A 19,012-nucleotide genomic window follows, 5' to 3' on the forward strand; every position below is an offset into this window, starting at 1 on the left:
AAAAAAATTAAATTTTTTATTTTATTTTATATTAGAAGTTGGGAATCTTATAATAATTAGATAAGATGAGATGTTTTTTAAAAATAAACGAGACCTAAATGTATTTATAAAAAATCAAAAATAATTATAGATTTCACATATAAATAAGTATTGATTTAAAAAAAATTATAAATTTTATACGTAAAGATATTTTGAATTTAAATGAATTTAATAATTTAATATTTAAATATTTAAATTTAACTTAAAATTAAATTAAATTAAATTAAATTAATCTGTCTATCAAACAAACGGGCGTTAATAAAAAGATAGGAAGCTGATGGAAATGTACCTTATGGCTTATCTTTTATGTATGCCGACATTGCAAAAAGAAGCAAAAGCATTATCTCAATGTATGCCGACATTGCAAAAAGTTTTTATCTTTTAAAACCCAAAAACACCTTGTCATCTTTTCAATATATATATATATATATATTTTTTGTTTCGTTGTTTTTAAATGATCTTAACCCCAAAAAGTAAAAAAGAACTTTTGGGCAGTACTAGGATCATTGAATTTTCTTGTAATCAAAGTTGAATTGTTACATAATATTAAAGAGTTGTGCTACACATAAGCCCCACACCCTGCACACCCACTTAAAAATATGTGATTTTATTTTTTTATCCTCATATTTCATATTGAATTCAATATGAAATATGAGGATAAAAAAATAAAATCACATATTTTTAAGTGGGTGTGCAGGGTGTGGGGCTTATGTTTAGAATTTTTCAATATTAAATGCACATTATGTTCATTTCAAAAAAAAAATGCACATTATGTTCTAGAAACGAATTTAGATAAACACGGGGGGCTCCTGTTGGAAATGGTATCCCATTTATTTCACCCCACACGATGAGCCTACCAAACCGTGTGCATTAATGCCCCAGGCTCATAGCATCTATGCCTGCTTACTACAATTTCTTAATTATATGAGAGATGCATCAGCAACTGTTTTCGATCACATTGATTAAAAAAAAAAAAAAAATTTGTTTTCGATCACACACTGCACACGATTTTTTATTTTTTTTTAAATGTCAGACCCTTATCACCGAATCTAATCCATCTCTCTCCTAAAGTTCTCTCTCATCAAACCCTCTCTACTCTCTGACCTCTCTCTCTCGTCAAGTTGTCTCTTTAACCTCTCTTCAAACTATCCGAACCATTCAATGAGAAGAGAACTCAAAATATAGAACTGATTGACACGTAAAAAGGTGTGAGATGTGGGGTTTGGCTAGTGCAGTCTAGCAGAGGTGAAAGTCCCATACAGCAATGAATTCTGACAACCTCATCTTACGGAAATAAATGTCCGCACATGATCCACTTCCATGGAAAGGATTTAAAAAATAAAATAAAACAAAACAAAACAAAACGTTGCCCCACTTCACTGGCATCCACGTTTAAGTTTTTAACTAAAGGAGCAGCAAAGCACAGCGAAGCAAAGCAAAAAGGTACCAAATTTTGCAGTAACTCCAAGGTCCCTCTGCTATTTAGCTGGAACCAGGTTGAACTAAGGCCAAGAGGCCCAACACACTGGAACCCAAGAACCCAACAAGAAGTCCATTGACATATACCTCCACAAAGCCTACCATGTGAACCGAATCAAAGACAAATTAAGAATCCTACCTTGTTCTTCTTTAATAATTGGAGAGCTGTGTGTGTGTAACAGTGTAACTGAGCATAAGATTTCTAAAGTCACCACAAGATTTTCAACCCTCACCTGCTTAACAATTTAAAAAATTCTTTTGTTTTTCAATGTATGATCAAGGAGCCTTAGGATGTTGCACTGGACATTTTCATAGTAAAACAATTTGACCACTCTCCACAGAAAGTAGGAGTTTTACACCTCAAACATTGTATAGAAAACTCTTTAACTACCCAATATAGGAATCAAAGTAATTTCTAAATTATTTGATTCTTTAGTATTGGCTATGCAATATATTTATCTCTTGACTAGTAAAAATTTAATTGAAGAATAGAGAAAGTGACCGGGTACATGGCTGGATGATACAAATGCTATGACATTTCAGATTCAAATCCAATATTCCAAAATCCTTCGGGGGTCATAGGAGGAACATACCTATACCGATGCCTAGAAACACCTTCATGATGTTCGCAGCGGAAATTCCCTTGATTACCGCTGGTGTCTGATCCCCCATCATCGGGAAGTACAGCATCATAAAACTTCTTACACTGCTTGCATTCAATTCCTTTCAAGTTTTCACGATCAGCTTTCTTTCTTACTGTTTCAACATACTTGAAACCTTTTCTTCCAGCCATTGGAACTGCCACCTGCTGCTTTTGTGGGCAGCATTCAACATTCATATCTTGTGTTTCATCATCTGAGTAGTCGAAATTCCTGTCTTTCGGAATAGGGACTGGAGGATCTCGAACTTGTTCCTTCATGGCTTTGTTCAAGTTTCCTCTGATGTTCTCTAAAGGAGTAGCAAGAAAATCGTCATATGGTTCAGGCCCACCTTGGCATTGACCTGACCTTGTATCTCTCCAATGAGATGCTGGCCTTTTTGAACCAGCTACTGGGGCAGATCTTACATTGGACGGATACTCTGGTGCAACAGGGAAACTGGAAGCTAGAGAGTCAGAGCTCATGGTTTCAACTAATTTGGCTCCTTTCTCATCCTCCGAGCTTCCACTAAAATAATTGTCGTACATGACCTTATTTGTGTCACAAGGAGCTACAAAAGTGTCTAAAACTTTGTTTGCAGGATCTACAATACCAAACAATAGACGCATTTAGAAAGAATGATGCCAGCCATCCTAATATCTACACAATACCCGCATCCAATTTAAATAATCATGTAAAGTGTGCCCATTAGATACTTCTAAGCTACAGTTGAAGGACCAGTAGATCAGCATCAAAATTCAGCAATCATATCTATGCAGCTATATATGCTTCATAATAGGATAAATAGAAGATATTTAGCAAAAAAGCATAAATAGAAGATAAAATTCAAAAGAGGATCAAATTGAAAGGACAAAAGTAAAAGTCTTACCACGGAAAGTTATTGAACTCTGATTATGCCTCACTGAATCACTTTGGGGGAGCATATTCTCCGTAGTGAGACCATACCTTGAGCAGAGGAAGTTGTATTGAGATTTCAGCTTTTTGTAAGAAACAATCATTTCCATTCCTCTCTTCTTCTCAGCCAGTAACTCAGAGGTTTTCTTGTCAATTTGTTGAAGTAACTTTTTATATGAATCCCTTCCTTCTGCCACCTCACTGCTCTTTCCTCTAAGATTTACCTGTAACTCATTAATTTTCCCTTCTAAAACGGTTACTTTGGCCAGAAGCAGCTTCTTCTCTTTCTCATACTCCTGCAACTGCTGTTTGTTCTTTGACATTTCCGTGTTATTCAAATCAACTTGTTGAAGTAATTGGTTTTGTAATTTTCTTCCCTCCTCAACTTCATGAGTCTTTTTTTCAAGTTCCTCTTTAAGTTTACTAGCATTATCTTCCAAACATTCCAATTTGCTCATAAGTGATTTTTTCTCTTTTCCACTATCAGTCAGTTTCTGTTCATTAGCCAGAATTTCCGAGCCAAGTGACGCAATCTTTTTGAATAAATTTTCTTGCAACTCCTTTCCCTCTGCTACTTTCTCAGTCTTTCTTCCAAGCTCCTCTTGGAGCTCATCCACTTTTTCCTGAAGCCTAGCCACTTCGGAAAGAAGCTCATTTGTCTTTTCTTCATACTCTTTCAGCTGTTTTCCTACATTTACGATAGCAGATGCTTTCGATTGAACCAATTGGAGTAATCTATTCTGCAATTCCATTCCCTCATCAATCTCCACAGACGACTTCTTAAGCTTCCGCTCTAGCTCATCAATCTTGAGTTGTTGACTTCTTACTTCGGCAAGTAACTGGTTTGTCTTCCCTTCATGGTCCTTTGATGGCTTTTCCATCTCAAGCTTTAGAGCTCGGTTCTCTTCAAGGGCTGCTATCTTTTCAAGTTGAAGACTTTCTATTTGGAGTTTGAGATTATTTTCTTTCTCTTTGAATGCATCTTCTGCTGCTTTCTTGGCGTTGGAATAAATTTTCTGAAGGCTTTTCGATTTTGATTGGAAATTAGGGAAGAGCTGGCTGCAGAAAATATATTCTATCTGAGAAATCCTGTCTTTTGCTTCCTGAATCGTGGCAACAAGAATGGTACTGAGGCCCGAGACATACTTCGCATCATCACAATCAGTGGGATTCCCCAGGTTGGAATATTTTTGAAGGTGCCTTTCCATCTCTGGACTAATGAAATAAATAATTGACAGTACAGCGGAAAATTGAGTGAGATTCGTAAAGATATCATAAGCATTGGCCTCAGACAGCCAATTATTACCAACCAAAAACAGATTCTCCAAGAGACCGTTAAACAGGCAATATCCCCAGTGAGGAAAAAAAAACAAAAAACAAAAGTTTCCTATTTCCCCAATGCTTTGAAATTCTACCTACTTGTGAGGACTACGTGGTAAAAATAAGCTTGTTCTAGAGATAATTACATCAGATGCTTTTGTGTCTCCATGCCATTGATTAGAACTCTGTTTAAACCAAATAGTCCAATCGACATACAAAGCTAAAGCCTGACTCGACCTCCAAACCTATCTTAATTAGCTTAATTGTCGTCCTTGATCAGGCAGATCTATCCATTTGAAAAAAAAACTCACTCTTAAATAACCATAATGAAAAATTTCCTGTACTTGCAAAAGTTTTTTGAGTTGTTAGAAAGCCAGATAAATTAAATGCTAACTAATAATGCCAGACCTGCACTACCAAACCTATCTTATTTTTCTCAATTTCCATCCTTGATCAGGTGGATCTATCCAGTTCGGACAAAATTAACTCTAAAAGAGCAACAATGCACCATTTCCTATCCTTGCAAAATAAAAACTTGCATAATTTTAAGCTAATAAAATGCCTTTTAAAACCCTAATAAACATTTGGGATCACTCGATGACAGAGATAACATTCTTTTATGCTATTCAATTTGTGTACCGCTCTTTATACCAAAATTCTCTCGAAAAATCTAACCCTAACAAGTGAACTACATAAGCTGAGCAAAGCCTAATATCATTGTAAAATTCGGTAAAGCAACTAGAAAATCCAAAGAAAAAATTATGTAGAATGCCATAGAAACATTATATTACTATCTTTTATATTCCTTTTTAATAGTTTTGGTGCCAAAAGAAGAGAGCAGAGCTCAACGAAAAAAAACATGATTTTTTAGGTATAGATCTGTGAAACTCGAAACAAAGATACTTAGACTAAATCTCAACATGGAACAGATATATTTCTTTGAGATTCTAAAAGAATTTCTTAGAATGGAAGGTATAAAACACAAACTGAATTTTTGGTCGTATAAGAATCGATGGCGGAAAAATTGAGACCAATACGTAACGGAATTTATTAGAATTTAACCGACAAATCACATCCTACCAAAACTCAAAATTGAGATCTATTTAAACCATTATCTTCTTTATTTTCCTCTCGTGTCATAGAGAACCAAACAGGTGGAGGTGGTCAACGAAGCGAAGGAGCGAAGATGGACAACAAGCGAGAAAATTTAAAAAACAGTCGGGGGGGGGGGGGGCGGATGAGCAAGAGTAGATACCTTATTGGAGCCGGAAAAACAGTTTGAAAACTTATCTTTGGAAATTTCTCTGGGAATGGGAAGGGAATGACAGACAGAGTGAGGGAGTGAGAGAGGATAGGAATGGGAGAAACAGTATTTTAGCGGGAAATATTCTTTTTAGAACAAAGCTTCGCGGGGAAGATTTATATTTCCCTAGAGTCAAAATGTTATGTTATTACGTCGAAACTTCCCGTGGTAACTATATTAGTTCGGATTTAGAAAGGCGATATAGCTCGACTTTATTACTCCATATGGCGGCGTCATCAATACTTCTTCCAGTCACGCTTTTGCAGTTTGCTGGGGGAGAGTCGTTACAACAATCTATAAGTTAACGCGCCCATCACCTCTACCGCAAAGTCGCCACCTCTCCCTCTTCCCTATCAAGCGTACGTACCATTTTATCACCATCATCTATCTCGTATATAGAAATGTGCAGGCTCGGGGGGGTTTGGCCATGCTTCTCTCAAAGACAAAAGACCTCTTCCCTTCGGCCTGTTTCGATTTTACGTGGGGAAAGTTGGTATTGGAGCTTCGCAAGCTCGTCTATGGGAAAATTTTCTAGTGAGATAAGTTATAACGAACATCTATCAGGCGATTCCAAAAAAAAAAACTGTATTAGCAGTTACGATGATTTCGAAAATACACATGTTTTCTTCTTAAAAACTAGTACTCAAAATGTCAAGGAACAACACAAAGACGTATTTGGAAGACATCTAAACTGACAATATATAAAATGGCCGCTGAAGCAAGGACCCAAAGGCAAAGAAACGAGCCTCGACACTTCTATGCATGCACCCACAAGCCCGGTAGCAGCACCCCGTACCTTTAAAACCATAAACTAGAGGCTGCATATATAGCGGAATATATCGTGCAAGCAGCTACTTATCTGACTATCCAAGTGGTTAACGAACAACGTGCCAGCCTACTCAATATGATATAATCATTGGAGCTTTTCTGTGCATTTACACGCAGAGGTCTCAACGATACAGCTTAGCTTGTTTCACCAAAAAATGCTATTTTTATGGTCTAAATGACAGATAACATGGACAGGCTGCATAACATAAAATTCATAAAGCTTTGAGCTTTTGAGCTTTCTCTCTCTAACCGAGAAATTCCAAAGAAAATACAAAGGCAAGATCTCCGAAATAAGAACCGTGTACGCCAAAATTGGAGCAACCAAACCATTATATGGGGGAGTAAGCTACTTCAATCTTCTTCCTCGATGACCTTGGTTCCCAAACCCCTGAAACCCTCTGGAGAAGCTTCTGTTGTTGGAAGAGAAAAACTGATATTCTATTCTAGAAGGAAGAGAGGAGAGACTATTTCTGAAATTTCTCTAAGTGAATTACTTCTCAAGTGGCTTGCTTTGTGCCAATGCATACATAGGTATTTATAGGCTTGTAGATTCACCTAACATTTACTCTAATACATGAACTTCCCTAGTACACGAATACCTAAGTACATGAATACCCCAAATACATGAATTTCCAAATACATGAATTACTTCTTCCAAGATGAACCTAGACTCTAGTTCATGAATATACTAAAAGACAACTTTATTTAAGTTTATTATTCAACACCCACCTTTAAACTTAATTATTGGTAACTCCGAGTAACATCCACAACTTGTTAAAAGTATCATACTTGAGAAACTTCGTAAAAATATCTACAACTTGATCATGGGTCTTCAGGAATTTGACTTGTACTTCATTCTTGACAATGCATTCTCGAAGAAAATGAAATCTTGTATCAATATGCTTGCTTCTATAATGAAAAACCGGATTTTTCGCCAATGCAAGTGCCGACTTGTTATCAACAAAAATCTCTGTGGCTTCCTCTTGTGGCATTAGTAGTTCCTTCAATAACCTTATCAACCAAATTGCATGACAAACACAAGATGTCGCAGCAACATATTCAGCTTCACATGTGGAGAGCGTTACAATTGGTTGCTTCTTAGAACTCCAAGTAAATGCCGTATTTCCCAAATAAAACACAAAACCGGTAGTGCTCTTCCAGTCATCCAAGTCTCCTGCCCAATCACTATCACTATACCCCACAAGCTTAAATTCATTAGAAAATGAATAAATAAGTCCGTAATCAATAGTACCTTTTAGATAACGTAGAATCCTCTTAGCCGCTTTGAAATGCATTGTGCTTGGTGACTCCATATATCGGCTAACAAGTCCAACTCCATAAAGTATATCGGGTCTTGTGCAAGTCAAGTATCTCAAACTTCCAACAAGACTCTTGAATGTTGTGGGGTCTACCTTCTCTCCGTCTTCATAATTGGACAATTTCGCTCCACATTCAACTGGGGTGCTCACGGATTGACAATCTTCCATCTTGAATCTTTTGAGAATTTCCTTTGCAAAACCTTCTTGAGAGATAAAAATTTCATCCTCTATTTGTTTGATCTCAATGCCAAGATAATAAGATATAAGACCAATATCGGTCATTTCAAATTCTCTCATCATAGCTTTCTTAAATTCTCCAAACATGCTTGAATTACTTCCAGTAAAAATTAAATCATCAACATATATGCAAACAAGCAAAATGTCTCCACTTTCACGTACCTTAGCATAGAGTGCATATTCATGCGGGCACTTGGTGAATCCATTTCCCTGAAAATACTTGTCAATTCGACTATTCCATGCCCTTGGCGCTTGTTTTAAGCCGTACAAGGCTTTCTTTAACTTCAACACTTTGTCTTCTTGCCCTCTGACCACATAACCCAAAGGTTGCTCTACATAAACTTCTTCCTCAAGGATTCCATTCAGGAAAGCCGATTTGACATCCATTTGATAAATTATCCACTTCTTTTGAGCTGCAAGAGAAATAATCATCCGGATCGTCTCTAATCGTGCAACGGGGGCAAAGACTTCTCCATAATCAATATCAGGACGTTGGCTGTATCCCTTGGCCACCAATCTTGCCTTGAATCTTTCTACTTCTCCATTTGCATTCTTCTTTACTTTGAAAACCCACTTCACACCAATAGGCTTTTGTCCCTCTGGTAAAGTCGTCAATTCTCATGTATCATTCTTCTTGATTGATTTGATTTCCTCATCCATGGCAATTCTCCATCTTTTCTCTTGTACCGCTTCTTCAAAACTTATTGGTTCACAATCGACAAAGTGACAAAAAAGAATTAGATCATCACTTAAATTCTCCGTTACCACATAAAGATCTTGGAGACTTCTCATTCGGGATTGTCTTTCACTAGAACTTCCTTCATAAGAAGATGATGAAGGAGTACTAGGAATTATTGGTGATTGAGAAGGTGTCATAAGTTCTCGTACATCATTTCCTTGATCTTCATCTTCAGGGAAGGGAAAAAAATCATATCTTTCATTTTCTTGATCACTCCAATCCCACGAACCTTCTTCGTCAAATTTCACATCTCTACTAATGACCATCTTCTTAGTGATTGGATTATAAAGCTTGTAGCCTTTGGATCTTTGATCATAGCCGATGAAGATGTGCTTCTTGCTTTTATCATCAAGCTTTGATCTTTCTTGATCGGGCACATGCACATAGCCAATACTTCCAAAAACTCTCAAATGGAAAACACTTGGCTTCCTTCCACTCCATGCTTCTTAGGGAGTTGAGTTCTCTACACTTCTTGTAGGGCAACGGTTTGATAAGTAAACAACACAATCAACCGCTTCCGCCCAAAACTCTTTAGGCATCATCTTCGTCTTCAACATGCTTCGAGTCATATTGAGAATCGTTCTGTTCTTTCTTTCAACCACCCCATTTTGTTGAGGTGATCTCGGAACCGTCAAATCCCGACGAATCCCATGTGCTTCACAAAACTCATTAAATTCATTAGATGTAAATTCACGTCCTCTATCTGATCTCAAAGCCTTAATCTCATAGCCATTTTGTTTCTCAACAAGTGTTTTGAATTTTTTGAAAACACCAAACACTTCAGATTTTTCATTCAAAAAATATACTCATATTTTTCTACTGAAGTCATCAATAAAGATGAGGAAATATCGATTTTTACCAAATGAAGAAGGCTTAATTGGTCCACAAACATCAGTATGAACAAGTTGGAGCGGCTCACTTGCTCTTGTAAATGATTCTTTTGGAAAGATCTTCCAGAATTGTTTGCCAACAAGACACCCTTCGCAAAGTTGATCAGATTGATCAATAGGCGGCAAGCCTTTCACCATCTCCTTTTGAGCCAACAACTTCAATCCACCAAAATTCACATGCCCAAGCCTCAAATGCCAAAGCCAAGACGTATCTTTCACACAAGTTTTGAGACACTTAGCCACATCAGTTTGAATATCAAGCAAAAACATCTTGTTGCTTGTCATTGATACTTTAGCAATCAAATTCTTCTTGTCATCTCTTAGAAAAAGACTACGATTTTTCATTTCAATCTCATAGTCCTTTTCCAAGAGTTGCCCCAAACTCAAAATGTTGTTTTTCATACTTTGAACATAATAAACATTTGACATAAATTGATGGCTCCCATTTTTTAACCGAATTAGAATCGTACATTTCCCTTTGATGGGAACTTTTGACAAATCTCCAAAAGTGACATTCCAACTCACCGATTTGTCAAGCTCCACGAACTTATTTTTGTCTCCGCACATATGATTGCTTGCAGCATTATGAAGATACCACAAATTCGATTTGCTAGTTTCTTCTCCTTTGTAGGCTAGTAGCAAAGTGGGCTCCGCTTCATCATTTTCAACGTGATTCACCTTCTCTTCAACATTGCTTGGAGAACTCCAGCATTCCGAAGCATAGTGGCCATACTTTTGACAATTGTAGCATTTGATTTTAGACTTATCATATTGTCTCCCATTTTGCCTTGAGTAATTTCCTCTTCCACGACCTCTTGAGGATTGACCTCTCTCTTCATGGTTGGCGTTTTGATTGCTTTGTCCGCCTCTTCTTCGTCCTCGTTCTCTTCTTCCTCTTCCTTGTCCATGTCCGCGTCCTCTTCCTCGTTGACTTCTATCATGCTCTCATTCCTTCTCTTTTACAGAGAGCTTTGTGGCGAGAACCTGCTCAATAGGTTCTTCCTTCTTCTTATTGAGTCTCTCTTCATGGGCATGGAGAGATCCCATGAGTTGATCAACCGTCATCGTCTCCAAGTTTTTTGACTCTTCGATAGCCACCACAATATAATCGAACTTTGAATGTAACGAGCGAAGAATCTTTTCAACCACCCGGACATCTTCTAGCTTTTCTCCATATCTCCTCATTTGATTCACAATGGCCAACAATTTTGAAAAATAATCTGCAATCGTCTCTGATTCTTGCATACGAAGGACTTCGAACTCACCTCGTAACATTTGAAGTCGCACCTTCTTCACTTTATCAACTCCTTGATAGGAGTTTTGTAAGATCTCCCATGCATGCTTGGAAGTTGTGGCATTGGCCACTTTCTCGAACATTGCTTCATCCAAACATTGATGGATGAGCGTGAGAGCTTGTTGGTCCTTCTTCCACAACTTTTGCAAAGCCTCATTTTGATTAGAACTCAACGAAGCTTCATCTCTAGGCTCTTCATAGCCTTTCTCTACGATCTCCTATGCATCTTGAGATCCAAGCAAAACCCTCATTCGAATGCACCAATTCTCATAATTCTCTTTTGTCAAATGCGAAAATTGAAACGGAAACGTCGAGTTGGCCATCTTCAGGATCTAGAAAAGACTTGCTCTGATACCAGTTTGTTGGAAGAGAAAAACTGATATTCTATTCTAGAGGGAAGAGATGAGAGACTATTTCTGAAATTTTTCTAAGTGAATTACTTCTCAAGTGACTTGCTTTGTGCCAATACATATATGGTATTTATAGGCTTGTAGATTCACCTAGCATTTACTCTAATACATGAACTTCCCTAGTATACGAATACCCAAGTACATGAATACTCCAAATACATGAATCTCCAAATACATAAATTTTCAAATACATAAATTACTTCTTCCAATATGAACCTAGACTCTAGTTCATGAATTTACTAAAAGACAATTTTATTTAAGTTTATTATTCAACATCTGTAACAGTGACCAGTGAATAAAATTCCTCATTTGCATCTTCTTCGTCATTTCTCTTCCGAGCAATGCGGACACGAACTCTCCTGGGCACACTTCGAATCCCGTGGCTCCAGATATGCTTGTTAAGCTTAACATCCACCCTAACATCCGTAGTCCCCATTGCCGTTTGGGCAAACTTTCTGATTTCCTTTATGGCCTTCGGAGCCTTCTTCTTAAAAGTGCTGCACAAGGTATTATTGCATTAGTTGACTGGTGTAAAAAGTAATAATAGAATATTATCGTCTAATAATAAAATATTGAGATAATAAATATTATATTTAGTTTGATAGTGAGATATTTTTAAGTATTATATGAATAGTAATATAAAAATAATAATAAAATATTAAATAATAATAAAAAATAGATAAAAAATAATAATAAAATAATAAATAACAATCGATCTAATTATTCATTACCCAAACTATTTAATCAATGAAAGAGTCCAAGGTTACAATCATATTTTTTTTCTGACAAATAAAGAGTCAAATACTATTTAATCAATGAAAGACACGTAGCCCCAGTACACATCTCCTAGTTAGTTTTCATGAGTTTCTTGTATCCATCACTTCTAGCTAGGCATTCTCTCTTGTACAAACATAAGTTATACTTCTCTTCCACACTATCAATTACATGAGAGATACATTGTCATCATACATTTCCAAGTCAGTTATTGATTTAGAGCACAGTTTGCGAGGGAAGAGGGGCTGAGGGGGCTTACCATCCATGCAGGCGCTTGTGAAGGTTGATTGTGTACTCTCTGGTGACAACCTCCTCCTTTCTACCTTTGCTGGACTTGTCCACCATTGTTGGAGCTTTGCTGGGTCCGAAGTTCGATCCAGCCACAGCACAACCTGCACACATCGTCAGCTGCAGCCAAAGAAACCGTAAGCTGGCTACAAAGAACACATACGGATACTGTCTCCTTTTTATTAAAAAGCCCTGGTTTTTCGGCTAAAACTACAAAAAGGCCCTCACAGGTGAAAGCTTGCGTGTACCGTATAAAAAAAGTGAAAATGAAAATAAGATATGAATATTAAATCTAATAAAAAATTCGCAAATAAATTTTAAAATCGGGTACTTTTTTTAGCTAATTATTGCTTAATTTTGAGATAGAAATGATATTATTATACTCTCACTGGAATATTATGTTACTAACATAGTCAATAATTTCTATGAAAAAAAATATATTTGTAAATTTATATTTTAAAACACTTACATACTAGTAATGTCGAAAATGTAAAAATTTATCACATCAACTGATAAAAAATATTTTAATATTTTTCTAACTTTAATAGGCACTACAATAAGAATGTAAAAAATCTTATTAGTTGGTGTAGTATATGTGTTATGCACTCCCTTTTATAATTTTATTTATTTATCTAATGTTTATTGAAAATTTCTTCAAGTTTATATCAAAGACAAAAAAAAAATGCAATTTTTGTGGTTATTTTGTTGAAAATTGAAATTGAGAAGGACCCTCCCTCTCTAGTCCCAAAACGGGCTCGAGTTCGTAATTTATACCGCAGCCTGTTTCCTCGTTTCGTCTCTCGCCCCCGTTGCCTTGCCCCCTTCATTCCCAGAAGCACATTTAAGGTACCATAATTTCTTCGTTTTCACTCCCACTTACAGTCAAACACACCCTTTTCCTTTTCTTGTTCGAATTTCAATTTTTTTATTCCCTTCTTCATCCTTGATTCACTTGGGCTTTTCAGGGTTCTTTGGAAAGCTCCTGCTTTTTTCGATTCTGCAAAGTCTAAATAGTAACTGAGCAAACCCCGATTAAGATATGGTAAAGTCTCTCTATTTGTGCCCTTTTTAGTTTCAGTTTCAGCTTCAGCAACCCAAAGAATATTTGTTTTCATTTTTGACTTTGTTGGAAATTTATGTTCGCTTTCCTGTTTTTCTAAATGATGTGCGATTGTGATTCAGTCAGGAAGCAGGAAGGAAACGGTTTTGGACTTGGCAAAGTTTGTGGACAAAGGTGTCCAAGTCAAGCTCACTGGTGGTAGACAAGGTCACTGCTTGCTACTAAGCTTTCAATTATCTATTCGTTAATACATAATAAATTTTTTTGATAGATAATAAGAGAATTTATTCCAAGTAAATAGGCATACCCAAGTACACAGGAAGTATACAAGTGAGTACACCTAAATACAAGCTAAAGCAAAACAGAACTAAGGCAAAACATTACAAATATTCCCATCCCTTACAAGGTTCTTCACCCAAAAACTTATAGTGCTAGATGAGAAATACATAATAAATTGGTTGGTGCGCAATGCACAAGCTGAATAACAATTAGCATATAATTATTGCTTTAGAGAGCTCAGATGCAAAGCTAAAAAAATGAAAACTGCTTTCAATTATGTAATTTTGGATGAAAACTTCTCCGTATTATGTCCTTTATTTGGGTTTTCAATGCTTTGAAAAGTGGCAATTTTTATATCAAACAGCCGTTTTTTGGGTTTTTGGTTTTTATCACTGATCCAATCCGACTATGTATCTTTTTTTTCTTCTGGATTACAGTGACCGGGACTCTAAAAGGATATGACCAATTACTAAACCTTGTTCTGGACGAAGCCATAGAGTTTACGAGAGGTACTTATTGGCTCACTATAAATTTGTTATGACTGTGTTTGTGTGGTCAGACTGGTAAGCTGTGTGGTTTTAATGCATCTGCTCAAATTACTTAACTGATATGGTTGCATTATTATCTTTATTGTGCAAGATAATATTGATAATAATTTCCCTGTTGTTATTATCACTGTTGAGGAGGGCAAATTTACCAAGGCTTCCATGCAGCACTCTAACATTGTTATATTCCTTGTTTTTTTATATAAACTATTGAAGGCATACATGTTTCCACAGTTTCATATTCTGCATGAAAACCACATAACACTGATATACTTGTTCTTATTTTGTCACTGTGAACTTGTTTTGCTTCAAGCAACACCTGAAGGTTCAAACTGTAGCATTTCCCCCCCCCCCCCATGAAGTTAGGGAAATCAACAAAAAAGGTTACATGTGTCTCAGATGGTTGTATGGATGTAGTTTTGATTTTTAGCTTTCCACCACATTTTAGTTTCTCAGCTTTGGGAGAGAATTCCATAATTCAATTCAAAATTGAGTCAATAGGGAATTCCATATTATAAGAGCTCGGTTTCTGAACAGATATGTCCATCAGTAATGGGGGTTCGTTCTTTAGCACTTGGATTTCTCCTTTCATAAACTTGAACATGTTTATTCATGAAGTTGTTGTGAATAGTTGATTTTTATGTACAAGAATCGAAAGGTAAAAATGCCCCTAGAGCTTCTTAATCATTACAGAATGTGGCTTAAAATGGTGACTATATTGGCTTAACTGTCCTAACATGTTACTGAAGGTGGCAAAGTGCCTCACTTGACACTTATGGGATTTTCTTCCTTCTTTATTTTGGTTAATAAACAAGAAATGCGGTGAGAGAAGCTTGGGAAGAGACATGCCTGGTTTTCATGGCCCATTTGTAAAAACGGCCATGCTGCATCCTAGGGAAGATTATTAAAATTTTGAACTTATCAAATTGATTACCAAAATTGAAAAGGCTTTTAGAGTGCACAGGCACACAATATGAGGTTAGACCTAAGGAAACTCATGATTTCCCTTGCTTGGAGGCTTATGCCCATTTTTTATGACATGGAATCTCACTAAGACAGTGCCCTTCAGGCCCACTCCAGGGAGTAAACCTTGGAACACGACTCCACATGCTGAGACTGTGTATCATATCATCCAGGGAAAATCCTAATCAGAATTAAACCTCGACTCTACAGCCCTTCCCCAACCAACCCTTTGACCATTAGGTTGCACCTACGGGTGTTCATCTCTTGCTTTTGTGCAATTCACAAGTCTGAAAATTATGCTAGGCTGAGACCTTGCAGTTTTTTTTTTTTTTTTTTTGCCTCATTATAGTGTTCTAAATATGTCATCTCCAAACGGTCTTTCTTCGAGTGTAAAGCAAATTTGCATTATTTTGTTATCCTTTATTTTACAAATCAGAAAAGAAAAAAGAAATATATGTGTATAGGGCCAAAGGGTCGAAGTGGTCATGTCATTATTGGTTCATGGGATTATCTGCACCCACTTTTAACACAGTATTTGTTCACACTTTGTTCCAACCTAAATCATTTGACAAATGATGACAAGGCCTAAATGCAGCGCACCATGGATGTGTATATAGTATTGTGTTTTTAGCACCATGATAATTTTTCTTCTCTCTGAAACCAAGCTTTATCCAATAATATCATGTATACACCTTCTGATATAGATTAGACAAATTGTCTCAGAATGTTTGCCCTTGTTCTGCAGATCCTGATGATCCACTGAAGACTACTGATCAGACCAGGCGTCTAGGCCTTATAGTATGTTCCCTTCGACTATACTTAGTTTTTCATGAATATGAATGCCTAGCATATCAGCTTGTAATGAAAAGCATCAATTTCAAATATTGGTGTTGCATGGCACATTCGGTTTGAAGCTTTTGGACCATTTAGTCCGAAAAGTGCTTGACCTTTTTGTTTTCCTTGTGAAAGATTTTAAGTTGGTTAGATGACATTGAGATTTTAACTTTCCAAAACCATTAGATCAACCTAATGTTGTTATGTCGATCTATTTTTTGATAAGCAAGTTGTGTAATAGACTATCATCTTGATATAAGCTTGAAATTTTGGATACAAGGACAATGCTAAATAAATTTGTTCTGAATCTGCCAGTACATTAATTGCTTAAAGACATCTTTAAATTGCTGCTTATCTCTAGTTACTTATTGTGCATTAATTCTGGCTGTCTTGTCAATATAATTGCTTTCAAACTTGCTTCCTGTGCCTGCATTTTATCATTTTTTTTGTTCTCAACTTGTTGCCAACAAGAAAATGTCGGTACTCAATGATATGAATTTTGAATCATTAAGAAAGAAAGAAGCTCAATCCAGCATCTTATTTTTTCTATGTTGCATTAGACCAGGAAATGTAAAAGTTCGGATTCAATGGCTGATTGCTAAAAAATGGACATATTTCGAAGCTAGGGGGGGTGAAGTTAAATCTATTGAATGTGGAGAAAGAAACTACTTTGAGGCATTGAGACATTATATCCATGAAATGTTAAAAAAGATGAACAGGCAAAAGCTTAAAACAGTCCCAAATGTCTATTCTTTTTTGCCCCCCCACCCCCAAGGTTTGTACTTTCATTTGCATCGATATCTTTTTGTTTTGTTTTGGCGGAGGTAATGGATTTGAGGTTATGGTGATGCAGGTTTGCAGGGGAACCGCTGTAATGCTTGTGTCCCCCACAGATGGTACTGATGAGATTGCCAATCCTTTCGTCCAGCCAGATGGGGCCTAGACAACCCATAACTTTGTTTTAATTTTAACTAGTTATTTAAATCCGAATGCTCATGTTACCCCCATTTTCCAACTTAAATCCGAAGATACATTAATGGGGAGCTAGTGATGAACCTCATGTATGGCTCTTCTACTTCACACACTTGGATGTTGTCCTCTTTGGACCTAAGTTAACTGTGTTGTCTCACTTTGGTTTTCTTTCTAACTGCATTGATGTATCTGCTGCTGATATAGCCTATAGAGGAGTTTTTAGACCCCCAAATGTCCCATACTATTGGCACACGGTTTCAACTCAAATCTTGTTTAGAATCTTTGGATAGAAGAAACCTTCACCATAACTTCGTGATTAGTGGGTTAAAATAATTAATAGATGCATTTAGGGGCCCATAATTGCTAACTCTATTGGAAAGCAAATGATTTGATAACATAATAAGAGCAAACTGTTGATTTGTAACCATCATGGACTTGGGATTTTTTTATTTTTTGGTTTTGGTGGGGGGAATTAATTTAATTCTCCTGTGTGAAGATGGGTAGATTCCCATCATTGTACAAGCATGCTTCACTTTTATTAGAGAAAAGAAAACGACCATTATTAGCATGGTCCCCTAAAATGTTTTGTCACTCAACGAAATAACTAATAAAGATTCTCAGACAACGTTTTCTTTCTTTAGTGTTTTTTTTTTTTTTTTGACTATGCATTCTTAATTTCATTAAATAAAAAATAATATTAAGTAATTCGCACCAAGCTATGCATATTAGATGGCTTTGCTTATCATCCTAAATGCCCTTTAACAAGGTCACTAAATTCATCTTGTTATAGGTTACCACTTACCAGCATCATTTCAAAACAAAACAAAAAAATAATAGTATAGATTATTTGTTGCTCTAATCATTCATCTTTAACTTTGCTAGACTACTGTAGTTAACACCAAACTAAATGATGCGTGAAACCTAAGGTAAGGTACACTCATGCACTATAAATCTTATCTGAGATAAATTCTTTCATTTTTTTTTTTTAATTTGACAAAAGGTATTAAATATCCTTTTAGCCTCACTAATTCCTTTCATCTATACAATCTCATCCTATATAGCATGTTAACAATATAAATGGGGGAAGGCAAGTTGTATGGGGGGACCACATCGGCAGACCAGAACCTCCCCCTCAAAGCACTTGCAGTCTACATAAATGGGGGGGCTTATTAAATTAATTAACTATGCATTTTGAGAGAGGCTTTTCATGTCACTCGAAGGACACCCAAATTCCCACATCGGCAGAACCTACCCCGCAAAGCACCTCCCCTCGTTTGTTTTTTCGTTTGGATAAAAGTATAAAATTGAATAAAATTTTATTAGAAAATATTTATTTATATTACTTTTATTTTAAAATTTAAAAAATTTATTTTATTTTATGTAAAAATTTATAATAATTAGATGAAATTATTGGTAAAAATAAACGAAGCCTCACTCACGTGGTTCCCACTTTTAAATTCTTTATTTCTTTGAGAAATTAGAGTTGGGTTCATTTTCCTGGTGCCTTATCATCATACTAAAATTGATTGTTTTCTTCTCACAAAACAGAAGCCCCAATCTTATAATTAATAAATAACTATACCAATAAACACCTAACATCATAGACACAAAGTTATACACGCGGCGATATCTCATTGCTACCATCACACAGTGCTCATCATTTTCAAACTAAACCCACCACCATTGTCTGTCTCGTCGTAAATATCACCAATACGTAAAATAGATCTCGCCCTCCCACTACTTTCTAACCTCCACTACAACCAAATTTACCAGGTCCGACAGTTACCCAAATGACCAAAAGCCCCCAAATCATTCGTCAAATTTGCACACGCTTGCCCCTTGAGAGCTTGGGGCATGGCTGTTCTTCTTCATACGAAACAAAGAAA

The 19,012-nt window shown here is 36.3% G+C and overlaps 3 protein-coding genes across 6 annotated transcripts; 1 reads left to right on the top strand and 2 right to left on the bottom strand.

Annotated features, from left to right (window-relative positions):
- Positions 1-1,885: 1,885 nt before the first annotated feature.
- Positions 1,886-5,788, bottom strand: LOC109001524 (protein gamma response 1). Its single transcript, XM_035685089.1, has 3 exons — positions 5,647-5,788; positions 3,046-4,286; positions 1,886-2,760 (listed from the first exon to the last, which is right to left on the bottom strand). The coding sequence occupies exons 2-3, from the start codon at positions 4,277-4,279 to the stop codon at positions 2,048-2,050; spliced, it is 1,947 nt and encodes a 648-aa protein (XP_035540982.1). The 5' UTR covers positions 4,280-4,286; positions 5,647-5,788; the 3' UTR covers positions 1,886-2,047.
- Positions 5,789-6,873: 1,085 nt separating this feature from the next.
- LOC109001527 (60S ribosomal protein L31-like) lies at positions 6,874-12,530 on the bottom strand. 4 transcript variants are annotated; one of them, XM_035685095.1, is made up of 4 exons: positions 12,445-12,530; positions 11,686-11,908; positions 8,399-8,408; positions 6,874-6,920 (listed from the first exon to the last, which is right to left on the bottom strand). In XM_035685095.1, the coding sequence occupies exons 1-4, from the start codon at positions 12,528-12,530 to the stop codon at positions 6,874-6,876; spliced, it is 366 nt and encodes a 121-aa protein (XP_035540988.1). The 4 variants fall into 4 exon arrangements, with proteins under 4 accessions (XP_035540988.1, XP_035540985.1, XP_035540987.1 ...); XM_035685092.1 differs by lacking the exon at positions 8,399-8,408 and adding an exon at positions 9,043-9,046 and having other exon boundaries at positions 6,874-6,929; XM_035685094.1 differs by lacking the exon at positions 8,399-8,408 and adding an exon at positions 9,916-9,919 and having other exon boundaries at positions 6,874-6,929.
- Positions 12,531-13,184: 654 nt separating this feature from the next.
- LOC109001528 (sm-like protein LSM7) lies at positions 13,185-17,352 on the top strand. The gene is made up of 6 exons (XM_018978857.2): positions 13,185-13,319; positions 13,439-13,515; positions 13,656-13,740; positions 14,250-14,321; positions 16,066-16,118; positions 17,008-17,352. The coding sequence occupies exons 2-6, from the start codon at positions 13,513-13,515 to the stop codon at positions 17,095-17,097; spliced, it is 303 nt and encodes a 100-aa protein (XP_018834402.1). The 5' UTR covers positions 13,185-13,319; positions 13,439-13,512; the 3' UTR covers positions 17,098-17,352.
- The last annotated feature ends 1,660 nt before the right edge of the window (positions 17,353-19,012 follow it).

This window comes from Juglans regia, chromosome 14 (genome assembly GCF_001411555.2).
Source record: "Juglans regia cultivar Chandler chromosome 14, Walnut 2.0, whole genome shotgun sequence".
NCBI lineage: Eukaryota > Viridiplantae > Streptophyta > Magnoliopsida > Fagales > Juglandaceae > Juglans > Juglans regia.

Excerpts from the sequence above, each read along its gene's own strand:
- LOC109001524 (XM_035685089.1), bottom strand. The coding sequence starts at position 4,279 with ATGGAAAGGCACCTTCAAAAATATTCCAACCTGGGGAATCCCACTGAT. Across the intron at positions 2,761-3,045 it reads GAGTTCAATAACTTTCCGTG|ATCCTGCAAACAAAGTTTTA; the intron begins GTAAGACTTTTA and ends TTGGTATTGTAG.
- LOC109001527 (XM_035685092.1), bottom strand. The coding sequence starts at position 12,530 with ATGGTGGACAAGTCCAGCAAAGGTAGAAAGGAGGAGGTTGTCACCAGA. Across the intron at positions 11,909-12,444 it reads CACAAGCGCCTGCATGGATG|CACTTTTAAGAAGAAGGCTC; the intron begins GTAAGCCCCCTC and ends TACCTTGTGCAG.
- LOC109001528 (XM_018978857.2), top strand. Across the intron at positions 14,322-16,065 it reads AGCCATAGAGTTTACGAGAG|ATCCTGATGATCCACTGAAG; the intron begins GTACTTATTGGC and ends CTTGTTCTGCAG. Across the intron at positions 16,119-17,007 it reads CCAGGCGTCTAGGCCTTATA|GTTTGCAGGGGAACCGCTGT; the intron begins GTATGTTCCCTT and ends ATGGTGATGCAG.